We start from the raw sequence: 19,303 nt of genomic DNA on the forward strand, positions 1-19,303 counted from the left end.
TACTTAACCCATTATAACAGTGGCCAACAGGATAATCCATCTTTAGAATGTTTCATCATAGAATCCCTAACGTACGGGAAGAGGCCATTCAGCCCATCAAGTCTCCACCAGCCACAATCCCACCCAGGCCTTATCCCCATAACGCCCCCCCGTAATTACCCTGCTAATCCCCCTGTCACTAAGGGACAATTTAACACGGCCAATCTTTGGACTGTGAGAGGAAACTGGAGCACCCGGAGGAAACCCACGCAGACACGGGGAGAATGTGCAAACTCCACACAGACAGTGACCCGAGCCGGGAATCGAACCCAAGTCCCTGGCGCCGTGAGGCAGCAGTGCTAACCACCTGCGCCACCTGCGCCACCCTCTCTGCTCATTTTGGTGTCCATTTTGACCTTTGCAACACTCTAGTGATGCACCCTGGGACATTTTCCCACATTGATGCTGGGAATACTGCGGAGAGTGACTCACCTCCTGACACCCCAAAGCCTGTCCACTATCCACAAGGTACAAGTCAGGAGTGTGATGGAAAACTCCCCACTTGCCTGGATGGGGGCAGCTCCAATAACACCATCCAGGACAAAGCAGCTCACTTGATTGGCATCACATCTACAAACATTCACTCCCTCCACCACCGATGCCCAGTGGCAGCCGTGTGTACCAACTACAAGATGCACTGCAGGAACTGACCAAGGTTCTAGTGCGAGGAGGGAAAAGAAGACTTCCACTCACGTGCGCGGCTTGGTAGCACACTTGTTGGCACTGCTGCCTCACAGCGCCAGGGACCTGGGTTCGATTCCCAGCTTGGATCACTATCTGCGGAACAAAGAACAACCCAGCACGGGAAACAGGCTCTTCGGCTCAATGATCCCACGCCGCCATTTCAACATTGTGAGTCCCCTCTCCTGCCCATGACCCTTATCTATGCTTATGGCGCTCCGCATTGGAAACCAGATTGAGGGGAGACTAATTTAGGGACAATTTGTTACACCAATCAGCACATCTTTGGGGTGTGGGAGGAAACTGGAGCACCCGGAGAAAACCCACGCAAGCACGGGGAGAATGTGCAAACTCCCACAGACACCGGCCCAAGTCCATGTATCTGCCCAGCAAACAGTGATAGTCACTGAGCTGTCGTGTTGCCTGTCAGATGGTCCAGTTTAAGCGCACACTAACGACGTGAAGCACTGGGCTACTCTCGAACATCCAAGAGCAGCCCCAGTACGACCCATCGCGTGTATGCCCCTCGTTGGACAACAAGGCGGACCGACTTAAAACCTGTGAATGAAAAGAGAAAAACATCAGTATCATACCACATCCTTATACATTACCAGGGACGTCCCACTGCTATATTTAAGCAGTTGTTATACCCAGGTTTCAAAATGGAGCATTGGACTACGAGGTGACGTGACAGCTGTCTGAAGTTAATGAAGAATGAAAATTGCGTAAAGGTATAAACAACGGAAAAAGTTACTTTCATGACTTGACGGTGTTCCACAGATGATCCAGCGTAATGGAGGAATCATAACAATTTGTTTCATAAACAACCGACTCCCACACAAAAAGAAATGGGGTAAAATTTCAGGCAATTTCTTTACGTCATGTTGAGTGAGGTGTGAGTCACAGAATTGTTACGGTGCCGATGGAGGCCATTCGGTCCATCCTGTCTGCACTGGCTCTCCAAAAGAGCCCATTCCCCGTACCCCCTGCACATTAATTCCATTCAAATCATCATCCAATTCTTGGATGCCTCAATAGAACCTGCCTCCATCACACTTCCAGACAACGCATCCCAGATCCCAACCACTCGTCGGGTGGAAAAGCTTCTTCTCACTTCACCTTTGCTTCCTTTGCAAATCACTTTCAATCTCGTTCTCGATCCTTCTCCATCAGTAAGTCTCTCCCTCTCTGCTCTGTCCAGCCCTCGCACAATTTTGAACACCTCACTCAAAATCATAGAACCCTACAGAGCAGAAAGAGGCCCATTGAGTCTGCACCAATCCCACCCAGGCCCTACCCCCATATCCCTACATATTATACCCACTAATCCCTCTAACCGACTCATCCCTGGGCGCTAAGGGGCATTTTCTTAACGTCTCCAACCAACCCAACCCGCACATCTTTGGACCGAGGGAGGAAACCGGAGGAAACCCACACAGACACGAGGAGAATGTGCAAACTCCACACACAGACAGTGACCCGAGCCGGGAATCGAACCCAGGACCCTGGAACTGTGAAGCAGCAGTGCTAACCACTGTGTTACCCAAAGCGACAACAACCCCTCACATTTACTCCGCTGATCCCTCGAACCCACACATCCCAGAACACTAAGGGTCAATTTACCATGGCTAATCAAACCTAACCCGCACATCTTTGGGCAGTGGGAGGAAACCGGAGCATTCGGAAGAAACCTGCGCAAACACGGGGAGAAATCTTCCCTTAGCCTTCTTCTCTCCGAGGAGAACAGTCCCAACCTCTCCAATCTATCCTCAGAGCTGAAGTTTCTCATCCCTGGAATCATTCCTGTAAACCCCCTCTGCACTCTCTCCAACGTGTTCACATCCTTTCCATAGTGTGGCACCCAAAACAATATTCCAGCTGAGGTCTAAATAGAGTCTTGCACAAGCTCAACATAACCTCCTTGCTCTTGTAATCTATACCCCTATTATTAAATCCCAGCATACTACATGCTCTATTAACTGCTCTCTCAACCTACCCTGCCACCTGCATTGGTCCACGCACACATACACCCAGCTCCCTCAGCTCCTGCACCCTCTTAAGGTCTTTACTCCTCATTTTGTTTTGTCTCTCCAAGTTCTTCCTCACCTCACACTTCCCCCTGCACTGAACTCCATCTGCCAGCTGTCTGCCCACTCTGCTAAACTTCCTGTGTCCTTTTGAAGTTTCTACACCGTCCTCCTCACATTTTACAATAGGCAGCACAGTGGCACAGTGGTTGGCACTGCTGCCTCACAGCGCCAGGAATCCAGGTTCACTCTCTGTGCCGAGTCTGCAAATTCTCCCTGTGTCTGCATGGGTTTCCTCCGGGTGCTCTGGTTTCTTCTCACAGTCCAAAGATGTGTAAATTTGGTGGATTGGCCATGCAAAATTGCTCCTTAGTGTCCAAAGACATGCAGGTTAGATGGATTGGCCATGCTAAATTGCCCCTTAGTGTCCAAAGATGTGCAGGTTAGGTGGATTGGCCATGCTAAATTGCCCCTTAGTGTCCAAAGATGTGCAGGTTAGGTAGATTGGCCATGCTAAATTCCTCCTTAGTGTCCAAAGATGTGCAGGTTAGGTGGATTGGCCATGCTAAGTTGCCCCTTAGGGTCCAAAGATGTGCAGATTAGGTGGGTTAGTCATGCTAAATTGCCCCTTAGGGTCCAAAGATGTGCAGATTAGGTGGGTTAGTCATGCTAAATTGCCCCTTAGTGTCCAAAGATGTGCAGGTTAGGTGGATTGTTCATGCTAAATTGCCCCTTAGTGCCCAAAGACGTGCAGGTTAGAGGGGTTAGCAGGGTAAATAAGTGGGGTTACAGGCATAGGGAAAGGGGTTGGCCTTGGGTAAGATGCTCTGTTGGAGAGTCAGTCAGACCCAGTGGGCTGAACAGCCTCCTTCTGCACTGTAGGGATTTTATCATTCTATTCTATGAACCCATAACTGATGCATTTGCTATCAGATTGGAGGATTCTCTTTAGAAAGTGTATCTATCATTCCAAGTGTCACCGTCTTCTGGTCCCATTCACATTTCCCCAGGATGTCCTCTCCTAACAGATATCCTGCTTCAACCTGTAAATGTCTAAAAGGTTGACGACAGGTTAGTTCTTGTAGATTGGGCGGCTGGTGAGAGGCAACACAGGAGAAGGGTTACTCAGGTGAAACATGTCCCCACCCTATCAGAGGTAGAGTCAGTAAGGGCAGCAAGGGGTTGGGTCAAGACATGGGGCTGTCAACCCTTCAGGATTGCCCCAGAGTCTCCAGGTATCAAAGATGGCCCTTCTGCCCACAATACTGGGACAGAAACTCCGAGGGAATAGCCAAAGAGAAGGAGCTATAAGATAAACTTTGAGGACCTTTACCATTTCATTATTGGCAATGTTGGATAGAAGGAAGAAAGACCAATTTGCTCAACAGTTATGGATCACCCAGTGAGTACCAAAAATCAAGGTCAAGCGAGTCTTTGCCCTTCTGCTCCGTGGGAGGTTTCTGTCCTCCCTGAGCTCGCCTTCAGACACCAGCATTACGGGGTGACAAGTATACGCCCCAGTCAAACTCCCCTGTCCACGGAGCGAGTCGCGCCCGGCCCCCCAGGAGGCACTGTGGCACAGTGATTAGCACTGTTGCTTCGCAGCTCCAGGGACCTGGGTTCGATTCCCTGGCTGGGGTCGGTGTGGAGTTTGCACATTCTCCCCGTGTCTGCATGGGTTTCCTCCGGTTTCCTCCCACAGTCCAAAGGTGTGCGGGTTAGGTTGATTGACCGCACTAAAAAATTGCCCTTAGCGTCCCGAGATAGGTTGGAGGGATTAGTGGGTAAAATATGCAGGGATATGGGGGTAGGGCCTGGGTGGGATTGAGGTCAGTGCAGACTCGATGGGCCGAATGGCCTCTTTCTGTGATGTGTGGATTCTATGATTCGATCAGTGATGAGGATCTAATCTCTCCTCAAGAAACGTGTTGAGTTAAGGGATGGTGGGGTGGGAAATTGGTGGATAAAGATCCCGGGCGGGATTTGCCGACCTCACTCACCCCGAAACCGTAAAGTCCCACCCAAGGCCAACGGACCTTTCTATTGTCGTGCCCCTCGCCCACTCCGATTCCCGTAGCAGGCGGGGCAGTAAAACTCTGACCCCTGTGCTGGCGCCTTCAGGAATGTGTCCGACCGGAACTGGAAATTCCACAACAACAACTTGTATTTGACCCAGCGAGACATCCCGCGGCGCTATATTAATGCACCCTCTCGCATCAATGTCATTACAATGCAAGGAGATGAGGGACACCGCAGTGTAGTGGTATTGCCACTGGGCTAGTAATCCACAGGCCCAGGGTCATACTCTGAGGACCTGGGTTCTTTTCCTTCTTTGGTGGGATATGGACATCAGGGGCTGGCCAGCACTTCTTAAGGCTTTTTTTAGAATTTTATTCACTAGTGTCACAAGTAAGGCTTACATTAACACTGCAATGAAGTTACTGTGAAAATCCCCCTCGTCGCCACACTCTTTGGGTGCACCGAGGGAGAATTTAGCACCTAACCAGTACATCTTTCGGACTTTGGGAGGAAACTGGAGCGCCCGAAGGAAACCCACGCAGACACGGGGAGAACATGCAAACTCCACGCAGACAGTGACCCAAGGCAGGAATCGAACCTTGCGCTGTGAGGCAGCGAGGCTAACCACCGTGCCACCCCTTCTGCTTGAGGAGAAACGTTCAAAGAAAATGAATTATTTTTCAATGTCCGAATAGGTTTTCTCCAGGGTCGCGCACACGGCAGTGTCCTGGAGACTGGCCATCCATCTCTGGAGATCCCGGTCCAATTCTGGAGGGTTGGAAACCTTACGCCTTGCTTTAATATCACATCCTAATGGGGCACACCACCGATGGGTGTAGCACTCTCTCGACACTGGAGTGTCAGCCTGAATCGCCGCCTCACCAGTTCATCCTCAAACATTAAGAGGGATGTCCGAGGGAGGTTCTTTATTCAGAGAGTGGTTGGGGTGTGGAATGCACTGCCTGCTGTGATAGTGGAGTCGGACACTTTAGGAGCTTTCAAGCGGTTATTGGATAGGCACATGGAGCACTCCGGAATGATAGGGAGTGGGATAGCTTGATCTTGGTTTCGGACGGACAAGGCTCAGCACAACGTCGAGGGCCGAAGGGCCTGCACTGTGCTATAAAAGTTCTATGTTAAACATGAAGGGAAGCCTCATGATTACTGATGTTGCCACAGTCCCAGATGACCACAAGCTGACTGGTGGTGATTTAACCTGAGGGTCACCACACCTCAGGCGAGAGGCAAGGTTGAGAAGACAGGGCCTTCATGAATAACCTCAGCCGGCACAAGAATCTAGGCCGCGCCATGGGCCTTGCCTTGTATCACAAACTAACCGTCCAGCCAACTGAGCTAAACCGATTCCCAGGACAGGCTTTTCCAATCGTGCTCGCCTCCAAGTCTGGAAAATCCCACCTAACGTCAACGGACCTTTGTGTGGTCCATGTCCCGCCCCACTACAATTCCCGTGGAGGGCGGGATGGGAAAATTCCTTCCACAGGCTGCGGAGGAGGTGACAGCCTAGTGGTATTATCATTAGGCTATCAATCCAGAAACTCAGCTAATGTTCTGGGGACCCGGGTTCAAATCCCGCCACGGCAGATGGTGGAATTTGAATTCAATAAAAAATATCTGGAATTAGGAATCTATGATGACCAGAACGGTGGCACAGTGGTTAGCACTGCTGCCTCACAGCGCCAGAGACACGGGTTCGATTCCTGGTTTGGGTCACTGTCTGTGTGGAGTTTGTTCATTCTCCCCGTGTCTGCATGGGTTTCCTTCAGGTGCTCTGGTTCCCTCCCATAGTCCGAGGATGTGCAGGTTAGGTGGATTGGCCATGTTAAATTGCCCATTAGTGGCCCAAGGTATTAGGTTAAGTGGATTGGCCATGCTAAATTGCCCCTTAGTGTCCAAAGATGTAGATTAGGTGGATTGGCCATGCTAAATTGCCCCTTAGTGGCCCAAGGTATTAGGTTAAGTGGATTGGCCATGCTAAATTGCCCATTAGTGGCCCAAGGTGTTAGGTTAAGTGGATTGGCCATGCTAAATTGCCCCTTAGTGTCCAAAGATGTAGATTAGGTGGATTGGCCATGCTAAATTGCCCCTTAATGTCAGGAGGATTAGCTAGGGTAAATGTATGGGTTATGGGGATAGGATCTGGGTGGGATTATAATCGGTGCAGACTTGATGGGCTGACTGGCCTCCTTCTGCACTGTAACGTTCTATGAAACCATTGCCGATTGTCGAAAAAGCCCCATCTGGTTCACTGGTGTCCCTTTAGTGAAGGAAATCTGCCATCCTTACCCGGTCTGGCCTACATGTGACTCCAGAGCCACGGCAACGGGGTTGACTCTTAACTGCCCTCGGGCGACAAGGGATGGGCAATAAATGCTGGCCCAGCCAACGACACCCATGGCCCGCGAATGAATAAAAAATAATATTGGGAAACCCATTCAGCTTTTCATCAATGAAGAATGTGTTGGGGGTTGGGAGAGTGGGGATGGGGGGGAGGTGGCGGGAAGGGAAGAATTGTTCCTGCGCTCAAAGAGGGAAAAGAGTTTCGAATCCGAGAGGGGCAATCACGTGGATTCCAAGGCGGATTCCACCCACGGTCACTTCTAGGCAAGATTCTCTGGCCACGCGCACCCCCCAAGACCTACCGAGGTCACCAGACCTTTGCCTGGCATTGCCCCCTCACACTTCCCCATCCGCTACGATAGCCGTGGCGAGCGGTATAGGAGAAATCCACCCCCCCTCTCCTCCCCCCAACCCCGCCACCCTTCTCAATGTTACACCACACGTCGGGCTTTAGGACCCAGCGGAATCCAGCCAGAGCGACTTTATTCCCAGTTTGGATTTGGGCACAGGTGTGTGCCAACCAGCACCGGCAAGGACAGTCTCCGTCGCTCCGGAAAAGTAGGAGGGGGGGGAGCGGAAAAGAAGAGATTCCCTTCGCCGAGAGCCTGACGGCGGAAGCCCGGAACACCGAGGTGACTTGACCCGAGAGTATTGACCCCAGCCGGCGACTGGGATTCTGTTCTGTGTTTTAAACTCCCAAAATCAGTCCTGACGGCTTTCCCCCGCCCCACCCCCCACCCCCAACACAGAGGGAATCTGTCAACGGGAACCACGCTGCAGATGCCAAGGAGAAGCTCAGCGGGAGAACATCCAAGCCTCCCTCTTCCCCCTCTGAGGAACTGCCATGAGTCTGCAGAATGCCCCCGACTTTCATCCGCCTGTGGATGTCATGAGGACCACTGTGTCATGGAATACTCAAGCGAACATTGTGAGTACGCGGGGACCGGTTTCCCTGGGAGGTGTACTGCGTCGATTTCTCCCAGCTCGCCCGCTTAGCGGCACAGCGGGTCAGCGCTGCTGCCTCACAGCGCCGGGTCCTCCCCCCCACCCCCGGGTTCGAATCCCGGCTCGGGTCACTTGCCTGTGCGGAGTCTGCACATTCTCCCCGTCTCTGCGTGGATTTGCTCCGGTTTCCTCCCACAGTCCAAAGGATGTGCCGATTAGGGTGGATTGGCCGTGCTGAATTCTCCCTCCGTGTACCCGATCAGGTGGCGACTAGGGGATTTTCACAGTAACTTAATTGCGCTGTTAATGTAAGCCTTACTGTTAACTAATAAACAAACTTTCGACAATCTCTGGTGTTGACGCATCTCATATTTAAGTTTGTTTATTAGTGTCACAAGTCGGCTTACGTTAACACGGCAATGAAAATCCCCCAGCTTGCCACACTCGGGCACCTGTTTGGGTAACACTGAGGGAGAATTTAGCACGGCCAATGCACCCTAACCAGCACATCTTTTGGACTGTGGGAGGAAACCGGAGCACCCGGAGGAAACCCGCGCAGAGACGGGGAGAATATGCAGACTCTGCCCAGATGGGGAATTGAACCCAGATCTTTAGCACTGTGAGACAGCAATGCTAACCACTGTGCCACCGCTCCGCCAGTGAAATTTTTGGGTGTTGTTGAGCGGTTCAGTTGCGAGGTGTCTACGGGTGGCTCAGTCGCGCCCCTGTGTCAGGAAGAGGATGGTCTCGGGAACCCCCCCTCCCACCCTGAGCACAAATACTGGGCTGACCTGCCCACCCCAGGTCAGCTGGAGGAGTGCTGCACTGTTGGAGGCACCGGTTGGGATTTTCCAACCCTTCCTGCTGGAGGGATCTTCCTGTCCAGCTGAAAGTAACTCCCCCCGCATCAACCCCCGTCCCTCCCCGCAATGCCATGGTAGGTTCCCCAGCAGTGCAGCCAGCAAGTGACTTCAGCGGGACTGGAAGACCCCACTGGCAGCCAATGGGGAACCACCTCTGCCACTGGAACCTGTCATTGCAGAGGGAATGGAAAACCTTGGCAGTTGACTCTCAGATTAAACTGTCAAATGGATATGAAAATGAGGCGCAAAAACTGGAAAGTGCTGGAAAATCTCAGCAGGTCTGACAGCAGTTGTGGAGAGAGATAGATCCAACGTTTCAAGTCTGGATGCCCCTTCATCAGAGCCAGACTCAAGACGTTGGCTCTGTTCTCTCTCCAATGGCTGCCAATGGGATCTTCCAGTCCTGCCCAAGTCAGGGCCATTTGCATTACTTGCTGGTCTCACTGCTGGGGAAACCACTACGGCATTATGGGTGGGGTCAGCTTTGGCAGGACAGGAAAACCCTGCCAGCAGGGGGGGTTGGAAAAGGCCGTCAGACCTGCTGAGATTTTCCAGCACTGTTCTGCCGTTATTTCAGATTCCAGCGTCTGCGGTATTGTTTTCTGGGTGGCACAGTGGTTAACACTGCTGCCTCACAGCACTGGGGACCCAGGTTCAATTCCAGCCTTGGGTCACTGTCTGTGCAGAGTCTGCACATTCTCCCCGAGTCTGCGTGGGTTTCCTCCGGGTGCTCCGGCTTCCGCCCACAGTCCGAAAGACATGCAGGTTAGGTGGATTGGCCACGCTAAATTGCCCCTCAGTGTCCGGGGGATTAGCAGGGTGAATATGTGGGGTTATGGGAATAGAATCTGGATGGGATTGTGATTGGTGCAGACTCGATGGGCCGAATGGCCTCCTTCTGTGGAGGTGCCGGCGTTGGACTGGGGTAAACACAGTAAGAAGTCTCACAATATCAGGTTAAAGTCCACTAGCTTTCGGAACGCTCCGAAAGCCACAACTAGTGGCGTTTGCTACCAAATAAACCTGTTGGACTTTAACCTTGTGTTGTGAGACTTCTCACTCCTTCTGCATTGTCAGGATTCTATGAAATCTATGAAAAATGTTGGGGGGGGGAGGCTACTCGGGTAGGTAGGGGGAGAGAGCCTGGGTAAGATCAGTGAGTCAGGGCAGACTCGATGGGCTGAATGGCCTCTTCTGCACTGCAGGGATTCTACCCCGTGACACTACTCAGTGAAAAGCAGGGGAGTTCTCTGCGACGTTCTGCAACAATATTTATCCCTGAGCAAACAGCACTAAAAACAGATTATCTAATCATCCTCGCGTTACAGCCTGTGGGGAGTTCACCCTCACTGCAATCTCTCCTTTTTCAAAGGCAGCTATACCTCAATAATGAAAAGGATTCGATTGACTGTAAAATCCTTTGAGGTGAGGGATGGTGCTACATAAATGTAAATCTTTCCTTAGCTGCTTCCCCGCCTAAAACCATTTGAAACCACTGAAGCAAGGCTGCACTCACTCTGGTTTGATTTATCACAACACTTCTCAGTCTGAAACACAACACTGGGCTCATGTTCCCTTCTCCCCACTCCCCCGCTCCCTGGCCCCCCCCCGGGGAACAAAGCCCTGGTGTATTTCGCCTTCTTTGCCTTTTCTTGACGAGCTGGGTGTCTTTCGGAACCGACAGACCACACGGGGAGGGGTCTTTGTCACCGGGGAGCGGACGGGGTGAGGGAGTGGGCAGGAACCTCCGTCTCTCTCTCTCTCTCTCTCTCTCTCCAGTCCCTGCCGCCAAACACTCGCTGCCTGTCCCGATCGAAGGTCCGCGATGTGTCCCTCACCGCACCAACACAACAGCTGTCAGTCCCAACCCTGCTGCTCCCCACGGAGCTCTCAACTCGATCGTTGGATCCCCGCCGTCACCCCAAAGCTTCGGGGATTAATTAGCCACGCCTTCCAGCTTTCACTCAACCCGAGTAGGAACCGATTCCATTCCGAGCGGAGGAGATCCATCCGAGGTGTTATTCGCAGTTAAATCCCATCTTTGGAGTAGGAACTTCGGATTCAATAACCAGCACTTTCGGGGTTGGTATTTAATGGCACGGTGGTTAGCGCTGCTGCCTCACAGCGCCAGGGACCCGGGTTCAATCCCCGGCTGGGGTCACTGTCTGTGTGGAGTTTGCATGTTCTCCCCATGTCTGCATGGGTTTCCGTCGGGTGCTCCGGTTTCATCCAAAAGACGTGCAGGTTAGGGGGATTGGTCATGCTAAATTCTCCCTCGGCGTACCAGAACAGGCACCGAAATGTGGGGGATTTAATTTCAGTAACTCCATTGGAGTGTTAATGTGACACTAATAAATAAACTTTAACTTTAAATAAACAGGTATTGAATCATAGAATCATAGAAACCCGACAGTGCAGAAGGAGAACAGCCAGAACCTCTCTAACTGATCCTTGTAAATGTAGTTTCTCATCCCTGGAACCACTCCTGTGAATCTTTGCTGCAATCTCTTTAATTCCTTCACATCCTCCCTAAAGTTTGGTGCCCACCGCTGAATGTGATACTCCAACTGAGGCCAAAGCAATCACTTACACAAATGCAGCATTGGCTCCTTGCTGTCTCTATCCTTAATAATAAAGCACAGGATACTTTATGCTTCATTAGCTGCGCTCTCCACCTATTCAGTGATTTATGCACACAGGCCCCTCTGCTCCTGCACCCCCATTAGAATTGGACCTTTTATGTTACATTGGCCTGGAGAGGGTTAGAGTGGGGGAGAGGGTTAGAGTCGGGGAGAGGGTTAGAGTGAGACAGAGGGTTAGAGTGGGGGAGAGGGTTAGAGTGGGACAGAGGGTTAGAGTGGGACAGAGGGTTAGAGTGGGACAGAGGGTTAGAGTGGGGGAGAGGGTTAGAGTGGGACAGAGGGTTAGAGTGAGCCAGAGGGTTAGAGTGGGACAGAGGGTTAGAGTGGGGGAGAGGGTTAGAGTGGGACAGAGGGTTAGAGTGGGACAGAGGGTTAGAGTGGGACAGAGGGTTAGAGTGAGCCAGAGGGTGAGAGTGGGACAGAGGGTTAGAGTGAGCCAGAGGGTTAGAGTGGGACAGACAGTTAGAGTGAGACAGAGGGTTAGAGTGGGGGAGAGGGTTAGAGTAGGGGAGAGGGTTAGAGTGGGAGAGAGGGTTAGAGTGGGAGAGAGGGTTAGAGTGAGACAGAGGGTTAGAGTGGGGGAGAGGGTTAGAGTGAGACAGAGGGTTAGAGTGGGGGAGAGGGTTAGAGTGGGGGAGAGGGTTAGAGTGGGACAGAGGGTTAGAGTGGGACAGACGGTTAGAGTGGGACAGAGGGTTAGAGTGAGCCAGAGGGTTAGAGTGGGACAGACAGTTAGAGTGAGACAGAGGGTTAGAGTGGGGGAGAGGGTTAGAGTAGGGGAGAGGGTTAGAGTGGGACAGAGGGTTAGAGTGGGAGAGAGGGTTAGAGTGAGACAGAGGGTTAGAGTGGGGGAGAGGGTTAGAGTGGGGGAGAGGGTTAGAGTGGGACAGACGGTTAGAGTGGGAGAGAGGGTTAGAGTGAGACAGAGGGTTAGAGTGGGGGAGAGGGTTAGACTGGGACAGAGGGATGGAGTGGGGGAGAGTGTTAGAGTGGGGGAGAGGGTTAGAGTGGGACAGAGGGTTAGAGTGGGGGAGGGGGTTAGATTGGGGGAGAGGGTTAGAGTGGGACAGAGGGTTCGACTGGGACAGACGGTTAGAGTGAGACAAAGGGTTAGAGTGGGGGAGAGGGTTAGAGTGAGACAGAGGGTTAGAGTGGGGCAGAGGATTAGAGTGAGACAGAGGGTTAGAGTGGGGGAGAGGGTTAGAGTGGGGGAGAGGGTTAGAGTGAGACAGATGGTTAGAGTGGGGGAGAGGGTTAGAGTGGGACAGAGGATTAGAGTGAGACAGAGGGTTAGAGTGGGGGAGAGGGTTAGAGTGGGGGAGAGGGTTAGAGTGGGGGAGAGGGTTAGAGTGGGGGAGACGGTTAGAGTGGGACAGAGGGTTAGAGTGGGGGAGAGGGTTAGAGTGGGACAGAGGGTTAGAGTAGGGGAGAGTGTTAGAGTGGGGGAGAGGGTTAGAGTGGGACAGAGGGTTAGAGTGGGAAAGAGGGTTAGAGTGGGGGAGAGGGTTAGAGTGGGGGAGAGCGTTAGAGTGGGAGAGAAGGTTAGAGTGAGACAGAGGGTTAGAGTGGGAAAGAGGGTTAGAGTGGGGGAGAGGGTTAGAGTGGGACAGAGGGTTAGAGTGGGACAGAGGGTTAGAGTAGGGGAGAGGGTTAGAGTGGGGGAGACGGTTAGAGTGGGACAGAGGGTTAGAGTGGGGGAGAGGGTTAGAGTGGGGGAGACGGTTAGAGTGGGACAGAGGGTTAGAGTGGGGGAGAGGGTTAGAGTGGGACAGAGGGTTAGAGTAGGGGAGAGGGTTAGAGTGGGACAGACAGTTAGACTGGGGGAGAGGGTTAGAGTGGGACAGAGGGTTAGAGTGGGACAGAGGGTTAGAGTAGGGGAGAGGGTTAGAGTGGGACAGGCAGTTAGAGTGGGGGAGAGGGTTAGAGTGGGACAGAGGGTTAGAGTGGGACAGAGGGTTAGAGTGGGACAGAGGGTTAGAGTGGGGGAGAGGGTTAGCGTGGGACAGACAGTTAGAGTGGGGGAGAGGGTTAGAGTGGGGGAGAGGGTTAGAGTGGGACAGAGGGTTAGAGTGGGACAGAGGGTTAGACTGGGGGAGAGGGTTAGAGTGGGACAGAGGGTTAGAGTGGGGGAGAGGGTTAGAGTGGGGGAGAGGGTTAGAGTGGGGGAGAGCGTTAGAGTGGGAGAGAAGGTTAGAGTGAGACAGAGGGTTAGAGTGGGAAAGAGGGTTAGAGTGGGGGAGAGGGTTAGAGTGGGACAGAGGGTTAGAGTGGGACAGAGGGTTAGAGTGGGACAGAGGGTTAGAGTAGGGGAGAGGGTTAGAGTGGGACAGACAGTTAGAGTGGGGGAGAGGGTTAGAGTGGGGGAGAGGGTTAGAGTGGGGGAGAAGGTTAGAGTGGGACAGAGGGTTAGAGTGGGGGAGAGGGTTAGAGTGGGGGAGAGGGTTAGAGTGGGACAGAGGGTTAGAGTGGGACAGAGGGTTAGAGTGGGGGAGAGGGTTAGAGTGGGACAGAGGGTTAGAGTGGGGGAGAGGGTTAGAGTGGGACAGACAGTTAGAGTGGGGGAGAGGGTTAGAGTGGGGGAGAGGGTTAGAGTGGGGGAGAGGGTTAGAGTGGGACAGAGGGTTAGAGTGGGACAGACAGTTAGAGTGGGGGAGAGGGTTAGAGTGGGGGAGAGGGTTAGAGTGGGACAGAGGGTTAGAGTGGGACAGACAGTTAGAGTGGGGGAGAGGGTTAGAGTGGGGGAGAGGGTTAGAGTGGGACAGAGGGTTAGAGTGGGACAGACAGTTAGAGTCGGGGAGAGGGTTAGAGTGGGGGAGAGGGTTAGAGTCAGGGAGAGGGTTAGAGTGGGACAGAGGGTTAGAGTGGGACAGAGGGTTAGAGTGGGGGAGAGGGTTAAATTGGGGGAGAGGGTTAGAGTGTGGGAGAGGGTTAGAGTGGGGCAGAGGGTTAGAGTGGGGCAGAGGGTTAGAGTTGGGGAGAGGGTTTGAGTGGGACAGAGGGTTAGAGTGGGACAGAGGGTTAGAGTGGGGGAGAGGGTTTGAGTGGGACAGAGGGTTAGAGTGGGACAGAGGGTTAGAGTGGGGGAGAGGGTTTGAGTGGGACAGAGGGTTAGAGTTGGGGAGAGGGTTAGAGTGAGACAGAGGGTTAGAGTGAGACAGAGGGTTAGCGTGGGACAGAGGGTTAGAGTGAGACAGAGGGTTAGAGTGGGACAGAGGGTTCGAGTGGGACAGAGGGTTAGAGTGAGACAGAGGGTTAGAGTGGGACAGAGGGTTCGAGTGGGACAGAGGGTTCGAGTGGGACAGAGGGTTAGCGTGGGACAGAGGGTTAGAGTGAGACAGAGGGTTAGAGTGGGACAGAGGGTTCGAGTGGGACAGAGGGTTAGAGTGAGACAGAGGGTTAGAGTGGGACAGAGGGTTCGAGATGGACCGAGGGTTAGAGTGGGACAGAGGGCTAGAGTGGGACAGAGGGTTAGAGTGGGACAGAGGGTTAGAGTGAGACAGAGGGTTAGAGTGGGACAGAGGGTTCGAGTGGGACAGAGGGTTAGAGTGGGACAGAGGGTTCGAGTGGGACAGAGGATTAGAGTGGGACAGAGGGTTAGAGTGAGACAGAGGGTTAGAGTGAGACAGAGGGTTAGAGTGGGACAGAGGGTTAGAGTGGGACAGAGGGTTAGAGTGGGACAGAGGGTTAGAGTGGGACAGAGGGTTTGAGTGGGACCGAGGGTTAGCGTGGGGGAGAGGGTTAGAGTGGGACAGAGGGTTAGAGTGGGGGAGAGGGTTAGAGTGGGACAGAGGGATAGAGTGGGACAGAGGGTTAGCGTGGGGGAGAGGGTTTGAGTGGGACAGAGGGTTAGTTTGGGGCAGAGGGTGAGAGTGGGACGGATTGGGAGGGATGTTACTGCCATCTTTATTTATTTATCAGTGTCACAAGTAGGCTTACATTAACACTGCAATGAAGTTACTGTGAAAATGCCCCAGTCGCCACAATGCAGTGCCTGTTGGGGTACACTGAGGGAGAATTTGGCATGGGCAATGCATGGAACTGGCACATCTTTCAGTGGAAAGCAGAGCACCTGGAGCAAACCCACGCAGACACGGGGAGAATGCGCAGACTCCACACAGACAGTGACCTGGGTGCCGAGAATCGAACCCGGATCCCTGGCACTGTGAGGCTGCAGTGCTAACCACTGTGCCACCGTGCTGCCATTTTATTGATAGCTTTTTTTAATGTAACATGTGCATCAAAAGTGGGGTTTTCCACCAAATCTATCAACGTGGGGAATTTCAGCCCCGACCAGCCCCCGCTCTGAAGTAAACCATTGATAAAATGTTCGACAGATATGACAAAACAGAGCTCACTTTTAAGGTCAGTTCAGGCAAAGCAGGGCTGTGTGATTAGATTACATGTGAAAGGTGACGTGAAGATAAACACCATTTGTACTCTGTTGGTCGGGTGACCTGATTCTGTGCTTCGATATCTCACTAATCTATAAAGACTTGCATTTATTTTCTCTGAAGGTTAAGGACCAGTAACCTTCTTTTGTGAAGCAGACAAAATCTGAAATCTCAGTTACTTACAAAGAGGCTAAAAAGCCCCAAGGTGCCACAGTTTTAAACCAGTTGATGAACTTTGCCTGAAGAAAGCAAACAAGCAATATTATGGATTATATTCTAACATACAGAATTAAAATGAGGGAAACACGGATTAACAGTAACACTGTGGTCAGACACACAGTCTAGTGCATATTACACCGCATTCACAACCAAGACAGATTCACCCAATTTTCTCAGCAGTTCACCCAGACCTCAGTGATCAGTGTGAGTCACAAAATTTCCTTCAAACTCCGCTTTCCTCCTGAGGGATTTCTACTCCTCTCCTTTGAAGGTTGAACCTTGGGTTTCCCCCAGCACCTCTAGCAACTCAGACTGCTCCCCACGACAGTTCTTCTCCCAGTGTGCTCAATCTCTTCTCCTGAGACTGCATCCCACCATCACAAGGCTGCGCCCCAGTATCTCATCACTCGCACGGCCCCAACTCCTGAGCTCATCGCCGCTCCTCCACAGGCTTTTCTTTACCCCAGCTGCACAGAGCAGGCAGCTCTTCAGCTGCGCAAGGCTGCAGTGAGCTAACGGCCTCTCTGAGCTCCAACTCCCAGGAGCGCAAACAGTCCTTTAGTTGCTCCGCGATGCTTCAGATTCCTCCAGCCCATTTTTGTACCCAATACTCCTGGCCCTGTGGATGGCTATTCATGCCCTCTCCCCAAGCAGGCACACTGCTGTCGGGATGGCCACACCATAGAATGCCTACAGTACAGAAGGAGGCCATCTGGCTCATCGAGCCTACACCAACAACAGTCCCACCCAGGCCCTATCCCCATAACCCCATCCATTTACCCTAGCTACTCCCCCTGACACTAAGGGGCAATTTAGCACGGCCAATCCAGCTAATCTCTGGAGGAAATCGGAGCACCCGGAGGAAACCCACGCAGACACGGGGAGAATGTGCAAACTCCGCACAGACCTGAGGCCGTAACCCAGTCTTGGCGATGGGCGTTACAGTCAACCCTCCGTTCTTCTTCCCGGTTGTGATCAATGTGGGGGAGTCCTGGTTCATCAACTGAGGGAGGGTGGAAGGTGGACGTTAACCAGAGGTTTTCATGGCCAAGTTTGACTTGATGCCATGAGAATTTATTGGGTCCAAAACCTGTCCACTATCTACAAGGCACAAGTCAGGAGTGTGATGGAATACTCTCCACTTTGCCTGGATGGGGGCAGCTCCAACAACACCCAAGAAGCTCGACACCATCCAGGGCAAAGCAGCCTCTTGCTTGATTGGCACCCCATCTACAAACTCAACCGGCATGGTGGCATGGCAGTTGGCACTGCTGCCTCACAGCGCCAGGTACCCAGGTTCAATTCCGTCCGCAGGTCTGTGCGGAGTTTGCACGTTCTCCCCATGTCTGCGTGGGTTTCCTCAGGGTGCCCCGGTTTCCTCCAGAGATTATCTGGATTGGCCGTGCTAAATTGCCCCTTAGTGTCAGGGGGAACTAGCTAGGGTAAATGGATGGGGTTATGGGGATAGGGCCTGGGTAGGATTGTGGTCGGTGCAGACACGATGGGCCGAATGGCCTCCTTCTGCACTGTCGGGTTCTATAAGTGTATGCCATCACGCCACGCTACCTTTGGAGGGGTTCAGCCCTGCCAGTGCAGCGGGTATGTGTCTGGGACATTGCACTGAAAGTACGTTTTGGTGAGTCTGGGCCATATTTAGCTCAACTCTGGCACAAACCCCCAGATGTTAGTCAGGAGGATTTGGCAAGAGCAACAGCGCTAAGTGTCATTACATCTGGTGTGTAGGTTAATGCCGGCGGTTTTACTCCTTTGTAAAGTTTCTGGACGTGATTTGAAATGACCGAGTGGTTTGTGGACGCATTCTGGAGGGTCATCCAATCACATTCGGAGTGTCTGGGGTAGGCCAGACCAGATAAATGGCATTTGTGAACCAGATGCTTTTCTCTTTTGGTGATTTCTTTATCATCATTGCTAACCCCAGTTTAAATCCCAGATTCATCCATTCATTTAACTTTTATGTTTGACCAGTTTCTGGGACTTGAGGCCATGACGTTAGAACATTAGACTTGGGCCTCTGCAATACTTCCCCATTGGACATTACCACAACACCACTGACAGGACACTGAAGATCGAGGGGCGGGATTCTCCCAAAAACATCCTAAGTGCCGAGCTCATGTAAAAACTGGAGTAAATCCCGCTTTTTTTTAATCTCCCGCACTCTGAGCGTTGCGGATTGCGTAGTGTGAATCCCACTGAAAATCAGGAGCAGGGCCTATTCAGAGAGTTCATTGGCTGTTCCATGAGATCGTGGGGCAGGGCAACCTCAACTTGCCTTGGGGGTGGGGGTAAGAGTCAATGAGGAGCCTCTCCGCAGGAGATTCCCATGTCGCCCGAGTGTTGAGGTCAAATCCCTGATAGAGAATGGGGGTAGGCAGGCAACAAGGAAAGAGAGAGACATAGAGAGAAGAATGTGGCCAATGTCCCACCGCTGACCCAATACCAGCTTTGTCCCAACTTGCCGTGCTGCGGACTCCCAATGTTCCTGGGAAGTTTACCAGGGATACAAGTCGGCTTACATTAACACTGCAATGAAGTTACTGTGAAAATTCCCCCTAGCGCCCACACTCTGGCGCCTGTTTGGGAGAACTTAGCACCTAACCCGCACGCCTTTTGGACTGTGGGAGGAAATCGGAGCACCCGGAGGAAACCCACGCAGACACGGGGAGAATGTGCAAACTCCACACACACACACAATGACCCAAGCCGAGTATCGAACCCAGGACCCTGGCGTTGTGAGGCAGCAGTGCTAAATCACTGTGCCACCCACATAGTGACACCTTGTATTTGTCTAATGGCACTGGGTACTAGTCCATTGTTGCGAGTAGTTGAACTGGGCCCCCCCCCCTCCCTATCCGCCCCCCAACCCCCTCTCCCCACCCCCCCCAACACTCCCTATGCCCCCCCCCCACCCCCCAGCTGGATAATTTGCATTGTCCTCTTGTGACCTCTTGCCATTTGGCAGCTGGTTAGTTGCCAGCTGGCCTCCACATCTGGCTGGGTGTGTTCCTGGAGGTGCCACAACATGGTGCTTTGCTTCCTCTCCTCATCTCTCACCCCACAGGACGCCCGACAGGTCCACCCATACGGCATTCCCAGTGGCA

The 19,303-nt window shown here is 52.5% G+C and overlaps 1 protein-coding gene across 1 annotated transcript in view; it reads left to right on the forward strand.

Moving 5' to 3' along the window:
• The first annotated feature begins 7,878 nt into the window (after positions 1 to 7,878).
• The window catches only part of tmprss6 (transmembrane serine protease 6), a 54,462-nt gene continuing 43,037 nt past the window's right edge, over positions 7,879 to 19,303 (forward strand). Inside the window, exon 1 of the mRNA XM_080217506.1 lies at positions 7,879 to 8,052. Coding sequence (XP_080073632.1) covers positions 7,969 to 8,052 — 84 coding nt within the window. The 5' untranslated portion in view covers positions 7,879 to 7,968. The remainder of the gene's footprint in view (positions 8,053 to 19,303) is intronic.

Source organism: Carcharhinus amblyrhynchos, chromosome 35 (assembly GCF_965287045.1).
Source record: "Carcharhinus amblyrhynchos chromosome 35, sCarAmb.v2.hapA, whole genome shotgun sequence".
NCBI lineage: Eukaryota > Metazoa > Chordata > Chondrichthyes > Carcharhiniformes > Carcharhinidae > Carcharhinus > Carcharhinus amblyrhynchos.